At 50.3% G+C, this 17,167-nt stretch overlaps 1 protein-coding gene and 1 long non-coding RNA gene across 5 annotated transcripts; one reads left to right on the top strand and one right to left on the bottom strand.

The window, feature by feature from the left end:
- The first annotated feature begins 30 nt into the window (after nucleotides 1–30).
- HK3 (hexokinase 3) lies at nucleotides 31–17,165 on the top strand. 4 transcript variants are annotated; one of them, XM_059174390.1, is made up of 20 exons: nucleotides 60–143; nucleotides 443–515; nucleotides 3,521–3,642; nucleotides 6,670–6,847; nucleotides 7,037–7,191; nucleotides 7,278–7,397; nucleotides 7,488–7,583; nucleotides 8,425–8,524; nucleotides 8,607–8,790; nucleotides 9,247–9,402; nucleotides 9,554–9,787; nucleotides 10,146–10,441; nucleotides 10,535–10,674; nucleotides 10,754–10,873; nucleotides 13,952–14,047; nucleotides 14,233–14,332; nucleotides 15,929–16,112; nucleotides 16,204–16,359; nucleotides 16,523–16,756; nucleotides 16,844–17,165. In XM_059174390.1, the coding sequence occupies exons 2-20, from the start codon at nucleotides 452–454 to the stop codon at nucleotides 16,986–16,988; spliced, it is 2,880 nt and encodes a 959-aa protein (XP_059030373.1). In that variant the 5' UTR covers nucleotides 60–143; nucleotides 443–451; the 3' UTR covers nucleotides 16,989–17,165. The 4 variants fall into 4 exon arrangements, with proteins under 4 accessions (XP_059030376.1, XP_059030373.1, XP_059030372.1 ...); XM_059174393.1 differs by lacking the exon at nucleotides 3,521–3,642 and having other exon boundaries at nucleotides 31–143; nucleotides 6,685–6,847; XM_059174389.1 differs by lacking the exon at nucleotides 60–143 and having other exon boundaries at nucleotides 240–515.
- Nucleotides 2,014–8,689, bottom strand: LOC131831962 (uncharacterized). The gene is made up of 3 exons (XR_009353879.1): nucleotides 8,571–8,689; nucleotides 8,096–8,205; nucleotides 2,014–3,258 (listed from the first exon to the last, which is right to left on the bottom strand). It is a non-coding gene; the product is annotated as an uncharacterized LOC131831962 (long non-coding RNA).
- Nucleotides 17,166–17,167: the final 2 nt, after the last annotated feature.

The following is a 17,167-nucleotide window of genomic DNA, read 5'->3' as shown; positions in this document are numbered from 1 at the left end:
TAATTTGCCCTGCCCACTCTAGGGCAGAGTTAGTCTCTTCCTCTTATGTTCCACATTGCCTCTTGCTCGTTAGTACTTGAACATTTTGGAAGATTGTCTATTGTACTATATATTTCTCATGCTAGCCTCTTCCATCTTTCCAGGTGAGCCATCACCTCCAAACTCAGACTCTTGAGTTTACTGTTTGTAAAGTGGGTGGGGCTCCCAGTATTAGAGAGGGGATGTCCCAGGGTCCTTGACCTAGTTCAGGGCTCCAGCTTCGTACAGTTATCTTGCTTAAGTTTGCACCATAGCCCTGCCTGCCCTGGACTTCTCTTAGGGCAGACTCAGAAGGAAGTGCATCTTCCTGAATTAACTGATGTCTAGATAGTGGTGGCCAAGAAAGAGCGTGGGACATTATAACTCAGGTGACCTGTGAGTTTCATTTTTGGGTGCAAACCAGGTCAGTGGGATGCCTAACATTGCGAGAGAAGAGCTCAAGCCTGAAGAAAGTGAACAACTGCTGCTTCTCCCGGGTAAGACCCTCTTCTACTTACTTCAGGTCCATCCCCTCACCATCTCTCCAGCTTGGCCCAAGCTAGCAGAGTAGAGCCTGGAACGACTAAGCCAGCTGTTCCTCAGTGATAGCTCTCATCCTTGGCAGGAGTCCCTGGGATCCTTCTCAGAAGGAAGACTCACCTCATGTATCTGATTCAGCTGAGTTAAGCTAAGAGGCCAACTTAAACATGTGCAGACCCCAGCTGAGATCTGAGAATCTAGTGATGTGGGAGACCTGTCCCTCCCCACTGGGCTCAGCTGGAAGAGGTAGATATGAGTACATTTACTGGGAGTGTAAATACTGAGGTTTCTTGGAGGAAGCTTCACAGTCTCTGGCATGTAGAAATGCCAGATAAATGTCCAATAGAAGAGTGAATGAATAAGAGTAAATGAATGAAAGAATGATTGAGTGAGCTGGGCCTCAAAAGGAGAGTGAAAGCGTACTCGGTGTGTAGTGGCTAGCCCTTTCCTAAGATTATAATTGTCTCGGTTACCCTGTTTTATCCTTGAAACAAACCTGTAACATTCAGGAAGTTAACATTCCTATTTGACAGATTTGGAAATGAGATATATAGGATTTTGAAGACATTTGCTGGAAACTGATTTCTTAGTTCTCTGAATAAGAGCCCCACTCCCACACCCCCCACCCCCAAATTTTTCAAAGCTGTATTAGCACACTATGTCAAACCCTGTGCTGGGATGAAGATGCAGGTGACTCAGACCAGTGGTTCCAGACTCGAGGAAAACCGTGAATGAAGGCTGGATAGCAAGAGACAGGGCGAACTTGTAGTCAGTGTGGTTGGAGTGTGAGGGAGAGTAGCAAGAGAGGAAACTTGGGGCCTGCAAAGCTATGCTAAAGAGTTTCAGACCCCTCCCCCCCCTGCAAAGGGAAATACCACAATGTGAAGGTTTACCTCCTATCTTAGGGGAGATAGAGCTGGGGAAAGTAGAAATATCTATTTTTGTGCAGTTATTCTGGTGATGTGTTGGGAGTTGTTGGCCAGGGAGATGGACAGTATCAGTTAGGAGGTTGTTGGAATAATCAGATGGGAAGAAGGTCTAGGGCGGTGGCAGTGGGAAGAGGGGATATGTGGGAGAGCACTTTCTGTTCTTAGCTCTTTCAGCCTCAGACCTGATTGCATAGAGGAGAGGTGAGAGTCAGGGTTGTAGACAGGCACCCAAATAGCTGTGTGAGTGAGCAACCTTGATGCCTCCAGCTAAGACGGAGGACAGGAAGAGTATCATGGGGAAAAAGTGAAGGAGAAAATGAATGTGTCTTTGACTATGGAGTTTGAGAAGCTTCTCCAGCATCTGGAGAGGGATGTCTAACAGACCATCAGAATTTGGGATTTGGCTCAGGACAGGGATTTGGGAGACCTGAAACAGAGGTTTTAATCAAAACCTGAAGGTGATACAAAGGGCTGTGGAGAAGAGGGCTATGACCAGAAACAGGGGTGGGGTGGGGCATTGCTAAAGGGGAGTGGAGAGAAAAAGTAATGAAGATTATGAGGGAAGGAGGCCCAGGAAAGACTAGTTGTTGAAAGCCAAGAGACAAGAATTTTGCAATGAAGAGATTGCTCATGGCTTTGCATGCCTGACAGAGGACAGTAGGGGATAGGGACTGAGGAAAAGACTGGGATGGGACAATCAGCAGCTCAATTTGACCATGAGGAGGGCAAATTCATGGGCATGTTGGGAATGGAGGATGGGCAAGGGTTGCAGGGATGGGAAGGTATTCTTCCCTGGAGTCTTGTGCTACAGGAAGAGAGGTAGACTGATTCAGTGGACAAATCCCTTCTCCCCATCTTGGGGCCTTCACTGCATTTCCCTTTTCCTTTACTCCTGAAAGGCACCTAAATCACTGAAGGCTCCCTTGGGAATTTCTTGGAATAGCAGTACCACCTCTAGCTTGAATTAGCAAAATACAACATTTCTACAGTTCTTTACAGTATGCAAACCATTAACTCCTTTAATCCTCACAAGAACTGAATTTTTGTTCTGTTATAGAGGAGGAAATTGAGGCTCAATTCAGATTCAAGTAAATAAATCTGAAGGTACATTCTGCACAAGGTCCTTTTGCATTCATTATTTCATTTGCCCCACAAAGTTCTTTGACATATATTGATCCCCATTTATGCAGATTAAGAAAATTGGGCCTCCCATTTGGAGACCTGGTGCTAGGTCTTCTGTGGAGAGTTGGGTCCTTAACTCTGAGCATACGGCTCTTTCCATTCTACATCACTGTACCTTCCAAAACCCACCCATGAGCTGATGCTTGTGTTGCACATTAAATTTCCCAAAGCATTTTTCAAGTCTTATTTAATTATTATAACAACCTTGTAAAAGCAGTTATTTCCTCCCAGATGAAAAAACTAAAATTCAAAGAAGTCATAAAAGTTATACCACTAGTGGAACCCCTTTCTGAAGTACAGATCCATCCCTGTCCACTTCTCCCTTCAGAATGAAATTTGTACAACATAGCTTGGCATAAAGGCCATCCATAGTCCAGCCTACCTGCTTCTCCAGCAAGTCTTTGGCTCCTTGTTACCTCACACTCTTTGTTCCAAACCTCTAGAACATCCTGAACTCCCAAGCACGGTAGCAGGTCCATCTCTGTTACTATGTCAAGGGTTCTGTGATTGTTGGTAAGGCTGTAAGATTCCTCAGGACCAGCCTACATCTGCTTTATACTCCAGCATCTGGGACAGTAGTCATCAGGAACTGGTAAATGTAAATGAATGACAGAATGAATAAATAGCATTGGGATTAGGAACCAGCCTTCCCAGTGCTCTGTTAATAAATGTGCTTATGGAAAATGGGGGCCTTCTGGTTGATTACTAAAGGATCATTGATGGTCAGAGGTTCTGAGCTCTGCCTACAGCTTTCTTCCTCGTCCTCTTCTCAAGGACAAAAGTTAAGGGCTACAGCCTCTGAGGGCCTGTAGACTATGTGGTTCACCTGGGCTGTCCCTTTCCTCCTATAGGTGGCCACCCTCCATTGTGGAACCACATGGACTCCATTGGGCCAGTAGGGTTGCGGCAAAGGGAAGGAGCTCCTGGTTGCTCCCAGGAGGGCTTGCCCTGCCCCTCAGACAGCTCTGAGCTGGTAAGTTCAGCACTGGGGTTCTGATTCATGCCTATTTAAGGCTATCAAAGAGCAGGATCAGCCCATGGGGCCCTGAGTTCACAGCCATGCAGCCCCTTTTAGTTTATCAAACCTTTCAGATCTGATCTAGTAGCTGTTTCCTTTGTGACTTCACACAACAAACAGCAAGGTGGGGATTATCTTCTCATTTTACAGCTGAGAAAGAGGGGGCTTAGAGAGGTGAACTGATGAGTTTTAACTCATGACAGGAGCTTGAGCTGAGGTATTTCAGTTGCAAAGGTATTACTTTTTGCCACTTTGTTGCACGGATGCTGCCCCTACCCTGAATGGGTTCACATAGTCTAGCAAGGACCCTTTTGGGGTTTTCTGGTAGAAGACTATATTCTTAAGATACTTCCTTCCCCTATTTCTCTAGTCTCCTGCATATCTCCCTCCCTTCAACATAGCCACTGCAATCAGGCACACAGATGATTTCAGAGCTGAACTCAACTTGGAAGTTATTCTTCAGCATAGTCCCTGTGCCTTGGGTTAGTTCAGAATGAGTTTCTCTTTTCTGTCATCTTGACCAAGATTTAGAAACCCTTGCATGTCACACCATCAAACAGGAAACACTTGTGTAAGTCATTTCATATCTCCTAGTCTGTTTCCTCATCAGTAAAATGGAAGAAAATAAAGTCTAATCCTTCCACCCCCTGGAGGATTAAGTGAACTAATGGGAGATAAAGGACCTGTATAGAGGAGGCAGCCATGAAAGGATTCTTGAATTATTCCCTGCAGTTTCTTTAGTTTTCCAGCTTGTTCTGACATCTGCTGGACTTGGCTTATTGCCCAAACTGGGGGGCATCACTCCTCACTGCATTTCATGCTCCCACTTCACCTTTGTCCGGTCTCTGCCCCAGACCCTGCTGTAAACATTTCCTTTGTATTCAACTCATGGCTGGGCCACAGAAGTGAGAAATGACATGGTCCCTGGCATTGCGAACACAGGGGCCTTCTGAGTATTATTATTTTCTCAGCCTTATTCCAGGGCCACACAGCCAGGAAAGTGGCAGGGCGAAGACTCAGATGTAATTTTCTCATTCCATGGGGTTTCTTCGCTGCAATCTTCATCAGCTTTGGGTTCTTTTCAGGTGAAATTGCTAGTTTTGTTTTTGTTTTTAATTTAAAGATTGTATGTATGTATTTATTTATTTGAGAGAGAAAGCGAGCACACAAGCTGGGGGAACAGCAGGCAGAGGGGGAAGCAGGCTCCTTGCTGAGTAAGGAGCCCAACACAGGACTTGATCCCAGGACCCTGGGATCATGACCTGAGCTGAAGGCAGATGCTTAACCGACTGAACCATCCAGGCATCCCTGAAATTGCTAGTTTTTATAAGGCTTCACATTTGTGTGGAAACACTTCAGTCAGATCTGGGTTCAAATCTCACTCTGTCCCTTAATAGCTGCTTGGATTATACAGATGACTGTTCCTCTCTAAGCCTCAGTTTTCTCATTTGTAACATAACATAGGAATAACCCTTCCTAGTGTGCATGGCTGCTAGAAGCATCTCCTATAATGTAAAAATCGAACTGAACATCTGGCACTCCAGTTAGGAACATTTGCCTCCTTAGGAATCTGTTTTCCATTCTCTTTCTAAAGCAGAGGTGGAACTGAGTCACCCCCATCTCCCTGACTGAACAGCCTCTCCTCCCTGGCTCCTCTGCCTCCTTATTCAGATGCCTGTGTGGTTACTTTACAGACAGGTCCAGTGTGGGACAGTGAGTCATAGGAATGGAATTTCTGTGGGACAGGGAGTGAGGACCTGGGAAAAACTAAGCCCAGGAAATAGAGCTTCAGTTCGGGACTCCAGGGAACCCAGGGAGGCTGCTAGCATCTCTTTGAAGGACTGGCCAGGAGGTCATCTAGGGGAGCTTTCACATAGAGGTAGAGTACTGGGGCTCCTCTTAGCTCCCCCACAGTAAGTTACTGGTGGAAAGGACCCTTGGGTATCCCATCTTCTGCTTTCTGCCTATCTACCCCCTCCCATCACTCAGATTCACCCCTGGCCCAACCTTCCCCCAAATCCATCCCCTCACTCTGAAGAAAATCCCTTTATCCTCCACCCCAGATCTTCAAATGGCTTGTCCCCTTCCTTCGTTTAGTTCACTTCCTCAGAGAGAACTTATTATCAAATATCCAAAAACACCTTTTTCTCCCCTGGTCACTCTCAAACTTCTGTTCCTGCCTTAAAAAAAAAAAAAAAAAAAAAAAAAAAAAAAAAAAAGCGCGACTGTTATTACCAGAATCATATTTCATGTTTATTTCCTCATTTTCTGCCTCTATGCTGGAATCTGAGCTTGATAAGAACAGAACTCACTGGGTTATGCAACTTGTAGTGCTTAGAATAGTGTTGGGCCCCTAATAGGTACTCAATCAATGCCTGTGGGAAGGATGGCTGACGGATAGGAGGACTGTCTTCCAGAATGTGGGTTCTCCCAAGCTGAGCTTACTTAGGCTCCAGATTCAAGTGGATTGAGAGAGCGAAGCACATGTACTTGAAATTCATACCACATTTGTTCGTTTCTTTGCTCATTTGGTGAACGACAACTCACTGAGCAGCTTAACTCTGGGTACTGGGGAGCCAGAGTGAATTAATGGTATGACAGGAATGGCCTCACTAAACCCTGAATTCTAAGAAATGGGAGGGCTAGGGAACATCCCTATGTTGAGAAGGAATCACCAGAGAATGGAGAAGGAAAAGGTAGGTGGGTCTCCCCTCCAGGAAGGAGCCTTCTGAGAATGTAGGAACTGAGTATGAGGTGTAGGCAGCAAAAGAACCTAGGTGCATGAAGAAGTGAGAAGTGGGGTTGGGCACATGTTGGGGAGACCAGCAAGGCTCAGGGCTTAGGCAGGGCTCAAGTCAGCTCCTGGGAAAGCTAAGGGAGGTGCTGGTCTGGACTGGTAAAGGGAGGAGCAAGCTTGGCGGGGCAGTCCTGGTTGAATTCAGAGAACTTGGCTAGGCAATGGGGCTCCTGACCAGATATTAGCCTGTTTCTCCCCAGGTGCTGGCGTGTCTACAGCAATTCAAGGTGACGGAGACACAGCTACGGCAGATCCAAGCCAGCCTCCTGTGCTCTATGGAGCACGCACTGGGGGGGCAGGCCAGCCCTGCCTCTTCTGTCCGGATGCTGCCCACATACGTGGGGTCCACCCCACATGGCACTGGTGGGTGGCATAGACCAAAATTGGTGGCCAGGCCTAGGGAGAGAATTCTGATCTGGGGGACGGAGTTCCTTATCCCTTTCCCCATTAAGAATCCCAACTCTAAGCTCCCTTAATGAGACTTTGCAGTCCTTGGGGATGTTTCTGGGAGGCTTGCCAGCTGCATGCCTTTCTGTGTCCTGTTTGCCCCAGAACAAGGAGATTTTGTGGTGCTGGAGCTGGGGGCCACAGGGGCCTCACTGCGTGTTCTGTGGGTGACCCTGGTGGGCAATGAGGGGCATAGGATGGAGCCCTGGAGTCAGGAGTTTGTGATCCCTCCAGAGGTGATGCTGGGTCCTGGTCAGCAGGTAAGAGCCCACTGCCTAGGCTCTGGGAACTGGCTGGGTGGCTAGGGCTCTGGTGGGCAGAGCTGAGACCTTAATTTGTCCCATAGCTCTTTGACTTTGCTGCCCGCTGTCTGTCTGAGTTCCTGGATGCAATCCCCATGGACAAAAAGGGTCTGCAGCTTGGGTTCAGCTTCTCCTTCCCTTGTCACCAGACTGGCCTGGACAGGGTGAGGCAGAGTGGGCATGGGGACAGTGGGTGGAAGGTTTGCAGCCCCATGAAAGCTATTGGAGGATTGATCCAAGTTTTCTGCCCCCAGAGCACCCTTATTTCCTGGACCAAAGGTTTTAGGTGCAGTGGTGTGGAAGGTCATGATGTGGTCCAGTTGCTGCGAGATGCCATCAAGAGGCAGGGGGTGAGTGGGGCAGGGGCAATGGGAAGGCAGCACACAGAGACTGTGCCTGTGCTTCTGGGAGGGCCTGCTTTCCTTTTCTATTTATATCCTTTATCCAGTCTAACCTAGGGTAGTTTTTGCTACCATTCCCACTTCATATGTGAAGAGACTAAAGGCTAAGAAAGGACAAATAAATTTTCAGGACCATGGGGCAAAACATAGATGAAATGACTTGATCCTGTATTCAAGGACCTCACAGGCTAGAGGGAAAGCATTCCAAAAAAGGATTGTCCCTGTCAAGGAGGTAGTTCAGTGACTCTGGTAGCATGGGAAGGGCACACTAGGACTCAGGCAGGGGCTTTAAGGAGTTTGCCAGATGCATAAGCTGGGGTTGGGGTGGAAGATCTGTTTTTCAGAGAAAGGTGCAAACATTTGGATACCAAAGAAAGGTGGATCTGGATCCATCTGGACTAACTGTGATGCTAGTGGATGGAATTCAGGGCTAGGAGGGGCTTAGAGAGTCAGGTACCTACAGTGCAGTCTTCAAGGTGCCGCGCTTGCTCACAGTCATCTTGGTCCTGTGGGGAGCACTGGTATTCTGGAGATGATGACTGAGGTCGGGAGCCTTTGAGAGCCCCAGGGCCTGAGTAGAGGGTGGAAGAGACAAGGGGGAGTGTGGGATGGGAGGAAAATTCTCTGTAGGGTGGGAGGACCGAGAGTATATGTGTGGGCATGAACACACATTGAGTTTCATGGACTCTGAGCACCTCTATCAAGGCCAGGGCCCCTCCATCAAAGCCATGCAGGTTCCCTGCATTACCCACTTAAGTCAGCCATGACCTCTGCCCTCTCCATTGTCTAGGCCTACAGCATCGACGTGGTTGCCGTGGTGAATGACACAGTGGGCACCATGATGGGCTGCGAGCCAGGGTTTGGGCCCTGTGAGGTCGGGCTTGTTGTAGGTGAGCCATGGGCCGTTTGTGATGATGGGTGCGGGGGTACCGCTACCTGATGGGCAGGTCCTGATGGATTCATCCCTGCCAGACACTGGCACCAATGCATGTTACATGGAGGAGGCAAGGCATGTGGCAGTGCTGGATGAGGACCGGGGCCGCGTCTGCGTCAGCGTTGAGTGGGGCTCCTTCAGTGATGATGGGGTCCTGGGACCAGTGCTGACCACCTTTGACCATGCCTTGGACCAAGAGTCCCTGAATCCTGGTGCCCAGAGGTGGCCTGACCTTCTGCTCTAGGGCCTATCACTCTTCTGCTCCCTTCTTCGCTGCTGTCCCTGAACTCAGGCCCTTGGGCCCCTCCCTATTGCTTGCTCATAGGGTTTCCAGGTTGCATCTTAGGGGGCCCTGGCTATGCTCAAAGAAGGAAGGGCTCAAGATTCTAGAACCCAGAATTTTCAACCCATAGCCCTCCCTTATTCCTGACCAGTGTTGGGGATGGGGGTAGCAAAGTGTTCCCTGTCCTCCAGAAGCCCCTCTGAACCTAATCTAAGCCTGAGAGGGCAGCGGGTCTGGATAAACACCCATCTATCTCCTGGGAAACCATTGCTTCTGGAACCTCCAGTCTGGGGGACCCCAAAGAAAATGATCCTTCTTTTGGGACCCTTGGAGGTGGGACCAAGTGGGCTAAGGGCTTAAGGAAAGCTCTGTCCAGCCACCCTTCCTACCTGTAGGTTTGAGAAGATGATTGGGGGCTTGTACCTGGGTGAGCTGGTGAGGCTTGTATTGGCTCACTTGGCCCAACAAGGGGTCCTCTTTGATGGCTGCACCTCCTCCGCCCTGCTGACCCAAGGCAGCATCCTCCTGGAGCATGTGGCTGAGATGGAGGAGTAAGTAAGAAAAGCCAGTAGGCTTAAACAAAGGGCTTCTTGGCTTGGGAGAGGGGAGGATGCTCTGTCCCCCAGGTAGCCATGGGGCTGAGGGAGGGCAGGGAGCTTTGGGGCTACTTGAGTCCCAAAGCAGTACCCTGTGTCCCTCCAGCCCCTTGGCTGGGGCAGCCCGTGTGCATGCCATCCTGCAGGACTTGGGCCTGAGTGTGGGGGCCTCGGACGCCAAGCTTGTGCAGTACGTGTGTGCAGCCGTGTTGACTCGGGCTGCCCGGCTCTGTGCCGCCGCCCTGGCTGCTGTTCTCTCCCGCCTCCGGCACAGCCGGGAGCTGCAGATGCTTCAGATTGCTGTGGCTACCGGAGGCCGAGTGTTTGAGCGACACCCCAGGTACTGGAAATACACACTTCCTGTGTGAGCAGGTAGCAAGAATGTGTTTTCCATTAAGACCCAGAGGGCACTCTAGTTCCATGTGTGCAAGGCAGTGGGTATGAGTGGCAGGGTAAGGTCAGATGGGGACTAAGGGATGCCAGAAGAAGTCAGAAGAGAGGAAAGATGCTTCTCTTCGGGTATGCAAGGGAGGGGGACTCTGAGGACACTGGGAGCACTGGAGATACTGGGCATAAGGTTGGTGTACAGTTGGACTTAGAACTGAAGGGATTTGAAGAGATGGGGCCCAGGGCTTCAGCAAGTCCTGGAGTTCAGGGTCAGGTGTCAAGCCAGGTATGCCTGCTTTGTGTCTGTGTAGTTTCCTCAGCATCCTGCAGGAGACTGTGATGCTCCTGGCCCCGGAATGTGATGTCTCCTTCATTCCCTCTGTGGATGGGGGTGGCCGGGGTGTGGCAATGGTGACTGCTGTGGCTGCCCGCCTCGCTGCTCACCGGCACCTGCTGGAAGAGACCCTGGCACCTTTCCGGTTGAACCATGAGCAGCTGGCAGTGGTGCAGGCACAGATGCGGGAGGCCATGGTCAAGGGACTCCGAGGGGAGGCCTCATCCCTCCGCATGCTGCCCACTTATGTCCGGGCCACACCTGATGGCACTGGTGAGGATCTGGCATGAGTGTGGGGCTGGGATATGGGTTCATGGAGGTCACAGAACGTGCTTTGTCCTGACTCTGGGGATCTCTGTTCCACAGAACGTGGGGATTTCCTGGCCCTGGACCTGGGGGGCACCAACTTTCGGGTCCTCTTGGTGCGTGTGACAGAAGGAGGTGTGAAGATCACCAGCCAGGTCTACTCCATCCCGGAGTATGTGGCCCAGGGCTCTGGACAGCAGGTACCCAGAGCTTAGACCTAATGTCAGGGGCGGGGAAGGACCCAGGCTGGGCCACACCCTGACTTGCCTTGCACCTCAGCTCTTCGACCACATCGTGGACTGCATTGTGGACTTTCAGCAGAAGCAGGGCCTGAGTGGGCAGAGCCTCCCTCTGGGTTTCACCTTCTCCTTCCCATGCAGGCAGCTTGGCCTCGACCAGGTGAGGGACAGAGGGCCAGGAGAAACTATCCCCAAGGGCTTTACACACTCATACCCTTCATGGAATGGGCAGGAGGCTGGGGAGAGGGCTTCAAGTATCCTGGGCTGGGGGTGGGGGTGGGCAGAAGAACTGCTGGCCTGAGCCAGCCCCTAGCCTCGGTTTCACTGGACATGGTGTGTGCAGGTGAAGGGGGTGTGGTAAATTCACCTGGAATCCAGGACTGTAATGAGGCCCAGGATGGAAAAGATTATGGATATGCCTGGGGGCTGCCAATGGGCAGGAAAATGGAGCCAGGTTAGGTCTGGGCACTTGGGAGCAGTGTAGGCCCGGATCAGGGCTGATGAAGGAACACATTGACTGTCTACTCCACAGGCCTGGTGTACCAATCTAGGAGACCTGCAGGAAACAGCATTAGTTCCTGTTTAGTGAAAGGGCTTATGGCTGCCTGGTTTCTTTGCCCTATCTCCCCTTCCTGAACTTACTGTGTACCTCTCATGCCTGGCTTGGTATTGGGTGCCTGACTGGAATGGTAGAGCAGCACACACAGATCTAGACACAGCACCAACTGAGCATACACCTCTACATGTCCTTCAAGAAGAATGCTGGACTTCTCAGTGCACACACCAGAGGGCTGTCATGAAGACAGCTCCTCCCGTACTTTGGTCCAAGCTCCCAAGAGTCTCCTCCTCAACACCCCTAACTTCTGCCAAAAAGCTGCCTTCAGTGAGGAGGAGCTTGCTGCCCCTAAAATCATCCACTATGTTCTTCCTGAAAATCTCTGCCTTCTTTACACCACCCAGACTTTATGCAGTTTTAGGCTCTGCTCCAGGTGTGACCTCTCTCAGACACAGCTTCTGCACTTGGCTTTCTTTTACACAGTGGCCCTTTGGAATCAAGCATTCAGCAGTGTCTCTCTGCTGGTCTGCCCCACTCTAGACTAAGCATGCTGGCACCATTTGATTATTCCTTGTAAGATGTGAGAAGCAGGTGGGACTCATTATGCAAAATCATGTGCGCAAGAAGAAAACAGGGTCCTATTCATTATCTAGAACTGAACTTAATTTCTGTGTTAAGCCCACATTCTTTTGGGGGGGATGGCTTAATAATAATCTATCTGGAGGCCTCTTTCCCCAGGTAAGGGCCCCTTTCAGCTGCACAGTACCCTTTGCTGTGTATGCGCAGACACTCAGGGAAGTCGGGAAATGCCTAGGCCCCAGCTGTGAGGACTCTTGACACTTCCTCTCTTGATTCTTAACACCTCCCTTTACAACTCACCTTCCCCTCCATGGGGAAGGAGGACAGAGACCTCCTCTGCTGTCAGATCACTCAGATCTCTTCTGTCTCCTTCCTACCCATAAGGGTATGGTCCAGGTAGAGGTATAGAATGCTTGTCTCAGGAAACTCCAAAACCTGGCTCTGAGGTTGCCTCAGCTCCCCTTCCCCAGACTGGGGTCTGTCTGTCATCTGAGAGCAGGAAAGTATTGGCGCTACTTACGATCTGGGTTCCCCCACAGTAGCCCTCCTTTTTAATTGCCGTCTTACTCTCCGGCTTGTAGTTATTGTGTTTCACACGAGCATTCAGCACTCTGGCTGTGGTTGCATAGGGCAGGGGATAAAAGGAAATGTTGTTGGAGGAAGAAGAGTCAGTTCGTATGTCTAAAATCTTCTGCCCCAAAGATTTTCCTTTCTTTTTTTTTTTTTTTAAGATTTATTTTAGAGAGAGTGCAGGGCAGAGGGCCAGAGGGCCAGGGAGAGAAAGAATCTCAAGCAGACGGTGTGCTGAGCATGGAGCCCAGATGCAAGGCTCTATCCCAGGACCCTGAGATCATGACCTGAGCCAAAATCAAGAGTTGGACACTCGACTGACTGAGCCATCAAGGTGCCCCCCAAAGATTTTCATACCTGCTTTGCATGCTCTTACTTTGGGCAGAGCTGTCATTTTTTAACAGCAGGAGAATAACTCCCCCTGCCTGCTCTCTGAGAAAGCACACTTAGAAAAGGATAGTCCTAGGGGCGCCTGGGTGGCTCAGTGGTTTAAGCCTCTGCCTTCAGCTCAGGTCATGATCTCAGGGTCCTGGGATTGAGCCCCACATCGGGCTCTCTGCTCAGCGGGGAGCCTGCTTCCCCCTCTCTCTCTGCCTGCCTCTCTGCCTACTTGTGATCTCTGTCTATCAAATAAATAAATAAATATTTTAAAAAAAAAGAAAGAAAAGGATAGTCCTAGATTGTCAAGCCCATCAATAAGTTCATAATTTAAGGCAAGTTTCTCACAATAAAGGCTTATCTGTCTTCTCTCCTCCCATCCTGCCTGGGTGTTCTAGGTTCTAGCTTTTCTTTTCTTTTTTTTTTTTTTTTTAAAGATTTTATTTATTTATTTGAGAGAGAGACAGTGAGAGAGAGCATGAGCAAGGAGAAGGTCAGAGAGAGAAGCAGACTCTCCATGGAGCTGGGAGCCCGATGCGGGACTCGATCCCGGGACTCCAGGATCATGACCTGAGCCGAAGGCAGTCGTCCAACCAACTGAGCCACCCAGGCGTCCCAAGTTCTAGCTTTTCTTTTTGTCCTTCACTCATATCTGGAATACACAAGTGAATTTCTTTTTGACATGGCTCTGTCCCTAATTCCTCAGTTTCCTTCCTCTCAAATGACTCTTGCTAGTTCTTTCTAAAAGAGCAGAATAGTCTGTCATTTGGACCTCTGAGCCTTCTCTGTCCTCCCCCTTCCCGGACACAGCACTCATTTTATCAGCTCTGTTCATTCCTAACCCAATTATGAAGGGCCATTCCTTCTGGGCAGCCGTCTTAAAACGTCCAGACTCTCAGACCATCTGAGCATTCTGGCACTAATAATAGAAGACACAGGTCGGATGGTTATTAATAGGTTTCTTTACACTGGAAGGCTCCTGGGGAGTTAGGAGGGGGCAGAGGGTAAGGCCCTCAGCCATGTGGCAGAGTGGGCATGGAATCCTGCTTGGTGAGAGGGGATAGCATATGCTTCTGATGAGGTACAGGCTTTGGGGAGGGAGAGAGAGATTCCAAGGGGCCTTCACCTTCTGACCCCACCTTTGTCCCACCCCAGGGCATCCTCCTAAACTGGACAAAGGGTTTCAATGCATCCGACTGTGAGGGCCAAGACGTTGTGTGTCTGCTGCGGGAAGCCATCGGGAGAAGACAGGTGAGGAGTCTGCCTCCAGGGGTGCTTTGGGGCTGTGGCAGGACTTGAAGGGAGCAGAGGGTCTCCTGCTTCCTGACCTGGGGGGGTGGAGTGGGTGGCTCTCTGTAGTAGAGACCTCTGGGTCCAGCGCTGGTTGCCAGGACAACCACGTTGCCCAGCAACTAGCAGCATCCTTTTGTGTGCAGGCAGTGGAGCTGAATGTGGTTGCCATTGTCAATGACACGGTGGGGACCATGATGTCCTGTGGCTATGAGGACTCCCGTTGTGAGGTCGGCCTCATCGTTGGTGAGGAGGGCTCTGTTCTTTTGTGCTCCTACTGCCTGATGTTAATTCATTGCCTTCTGTTGATTCCTCAGGTTGGATGTTCCTCTGGCCTTGGGGATGGGGCGTGATTTCCACCTGACTCAGCTGGGCCCAGCAACACTCATATGGGCTGTGTCTGAACTTTGCTCAGCTTAGCTATACTATTCATAGTCATTTAAGCTTTCTGAGCCTCATTTGCCTTTCTGTTAAATGAATATGAGCTTTGGAGTCATACAGATTTGGGTGGAAATACTAGCTCTGCCACTTCTGTGTGACCGTGGGCAAATCACCAAAGCCTCCATTTCCTTCTAAGACAGAGATAATAGCAATGGCTATCTCAAGAATCATGAGAGTGAGAGGAGAGGGAACAAAGTGTGGCACAGCTCCTGGCCCGTGGTACACGCTCAGTGCTTGGAACTTGGTAGAGGCTGGGGTGGAGGACAGAGAGTGAGCTGTGAGGCTGTCCTTCCGGTAGTCCAAGATCCTAAGTCTTTATTAAACATTCCTCCTCTGGCCAGATAGAGGCTAGATGAAGGGACAGGAAGACTACACATAAAAATGGGGGTAATACCTATCTTCTCAAAACCCACCATTTAGTGGGGATCAAGCCCAGGACAGCATGTGGCAGTCAGAGCTGAATCTGACTCTGCACAATGGGATGACAAGGTTAAGATCAGAAAGGAAGTGGTCTTAACATGAGTGGGACTTAAAGAATGTCTATCTAGATGCAGGAGGATGGCTCTCATAGCTCTTTAGGCATCAGAATCCTAGGTCAGGAGGTTTACGGCAGACTCCTTTTGAAACTGGGAGCTTCTTGAACATAGAGCCGAGTGGGGAGATGCTCAGGAGAGGTATGCCTAGATTGCTTTATGAATAAACTAGTCAGAGGAAATCCAGGTGGGGCTGATAAGGAGACCACTTGTGTAGAGCTAACTATGTGTTGGGGAGAGAAAGGGTGTATCTTAATCCAGAATGTGCCTTCTACCTAGAATTCCTTTCCTGTGTTCCTGGCTTCACAGTCAAATCCAAACATCATTTCCTGTCTGTAGCTTTCTCTGACCCTCTAGGCAGGAAGACTCAGCTATGCTCAAGGCTCCCATCATGCTCTTCTTTGCACTTCTATTTGGGTACATACAGGCAATATCATGTTAGCTGCTTATTGCCCATGCCCTGGCCACCATGGGGCTCTTCATATCTGATTCCTGTCTATGTCCCCAGAACCTGCTAGTTTGACTAAAGATCTGGAAAGCTAGTCCAGGGAGCTTGGGCCTCTCAACTGCTGATAGTGGAGGAGCTCTCACACATCTCCCAGGGGTGCTCTGGCATAGCACAGAAGATACACTGATGGTGATGCTAGTAGGGGAAGCAGAGGAGGTCCACAGGGGTTGATGCTGCCAGGGTCTGCAGAAGGAATGTCGGGAAAGAAGGCAGACCAGGACATTAAGACAAGTTGTTGGTGTGAGGAAATGGAGAGGTCAGAAATGAGCCTAAATTTTGCCATCTCAGTTTGGGAAGGGCACAGAGGGAGGGGTCTTATCTGTCAGTAAATGACTTCCACCCTGTCTGGCCTCTCTGCAGGAACTGGCACCAATGCCTGCTACATGGAGGAGCTTCGGAATGTGGCAGCTGTGGCTGGGGACTCAGGCCATATGTGCATCAATATGGAGTGGGGTGCCTTTGGGGATGATGGCTCTCTGGACTTGCTTAGAACCTGCTTTGATGCAAATGTGGACCAGGCATCCATCAACCCTGGCAAGCAGAGGTATGGGTGGGGCTGGGCAGGGGCAGCTGGTGGTGGCTGGCACTGGTTATGGAAGCAGGTAGGGTCTCCTGACCTTTGTGCTTTCATGCAGCTTTGAGAAGATGATCAGTGGCATGTACCTGGGGGAGATCGTCCGCCACATTCTCTTGCATTTGACCAGCCTTGGAGTTCTCTTCCGGGGCCAGCAGACCCAGCGCCTTCAGACCAGGGACATCTTCAAGACCAAGTTTCTCTCCGAGATTGAAAGGTGCCTAAGGCCTGTATTGCCTCCTTCCACCTCCCAAGAGAATCTATCTACCCACTTTGGGTAAAATGCTGGTTAGTGGGAGGTCCATTCCGGAGAACTCATGAGGTGGGAAAGCTAATGTAGGACCCTGGCTCTCTGTGTTCTATTCCTTCCTGTCCTCCAGTGACAGCCTGGCTCTAAGGCAGGTCCGAGCCATCCTGGAGGATCTGGGGCTGCCCTTGACCTCAGATGATGCCCTGATGGTCCTGGAGGTGTGCCAGGCTGTGTCCCAGCGGGCTGCTCAGCTCTGTGGGGCGGGTGTGGCTGCTGTAGTGGAGAAGATCCGTGAGAACCGGGGCCTAGAAGAGCTGACTGTGACCGTAGGGGTGGATGGGACCCTCTACAAGCTGCATCCCCAGTGAGTCTGGGTGCTGGGATGGGCAGGGAGGAATGGCCTGGGGGGAATCTGGCTGGCCAGGGCTCACCTCAGTCCCCCTCCCCACAGCTTTTCCAGCCTGGTGGCAGCCACAGTGAGAAAGCTGGCCCCTCGCTGTGTGGTCACCTTCCTGCAGTCGGAAGATGGGTCCGGCAAAGGTGCAGCCCTGGTCACTGCAGTTGCCTGCCGCCTTGCCCAGACGGCCTGTGTTTGAAGAAGTATCTGGGAACTACCCTCGCTGGACCAGGGCCCAGGTCCCACATGTCTCCAGTCATGCAGGACTCCCAAAGAGCCCAAGTGTGGCCCTTCTGTGTCCACTAGCCTTGACCTCTGGCATTCCCAGAGAGAAGTAGCACTCGGGTTAGCAATATATATATATAATTTATTTACATT

This window comes from Mustela lutreola, chromosome 5, assembly GCF_030435805.1.
Source record: "Mustela lutreola isolate mMusLut2 chromosome 5, mMusLut2.pri, whole genome shotgun sequence".
Lineage (NCBI taxonomy): Eukaryota > Metazoa > Chordata > Mammalia > Carnivora > Mustelidae > Mustela > Mustela lutreola.
This window is presented reverse-complemented; position numbering and strand designations above follow the sequence as displayed.

Bases quoted from the DNA above. Each gene is read 5' to 3' on its own strand.
- HK3 (XM_059174390.1), top strand. From the start codon at position 452: ATGCCTAACATTGCGAGAGAAGAGCTCAAGCCTGAAGAAAGTGAACAA. The intron at 7,398-7,487 runs GTGAGGCAGAGT...TTCTGCCCCCAG, and splicing joins ACCAGACTGGCCTGGACAGG to AGCACCCTTATTTCCTGGAC. The intron at 9,788-10,145 runs GTACTGGAAATA...GTGTCTGTGTAG, and splicing joins GTGTTTGAGCGACACCCCAG to TTTCCTCAGCATCCTGCAGG.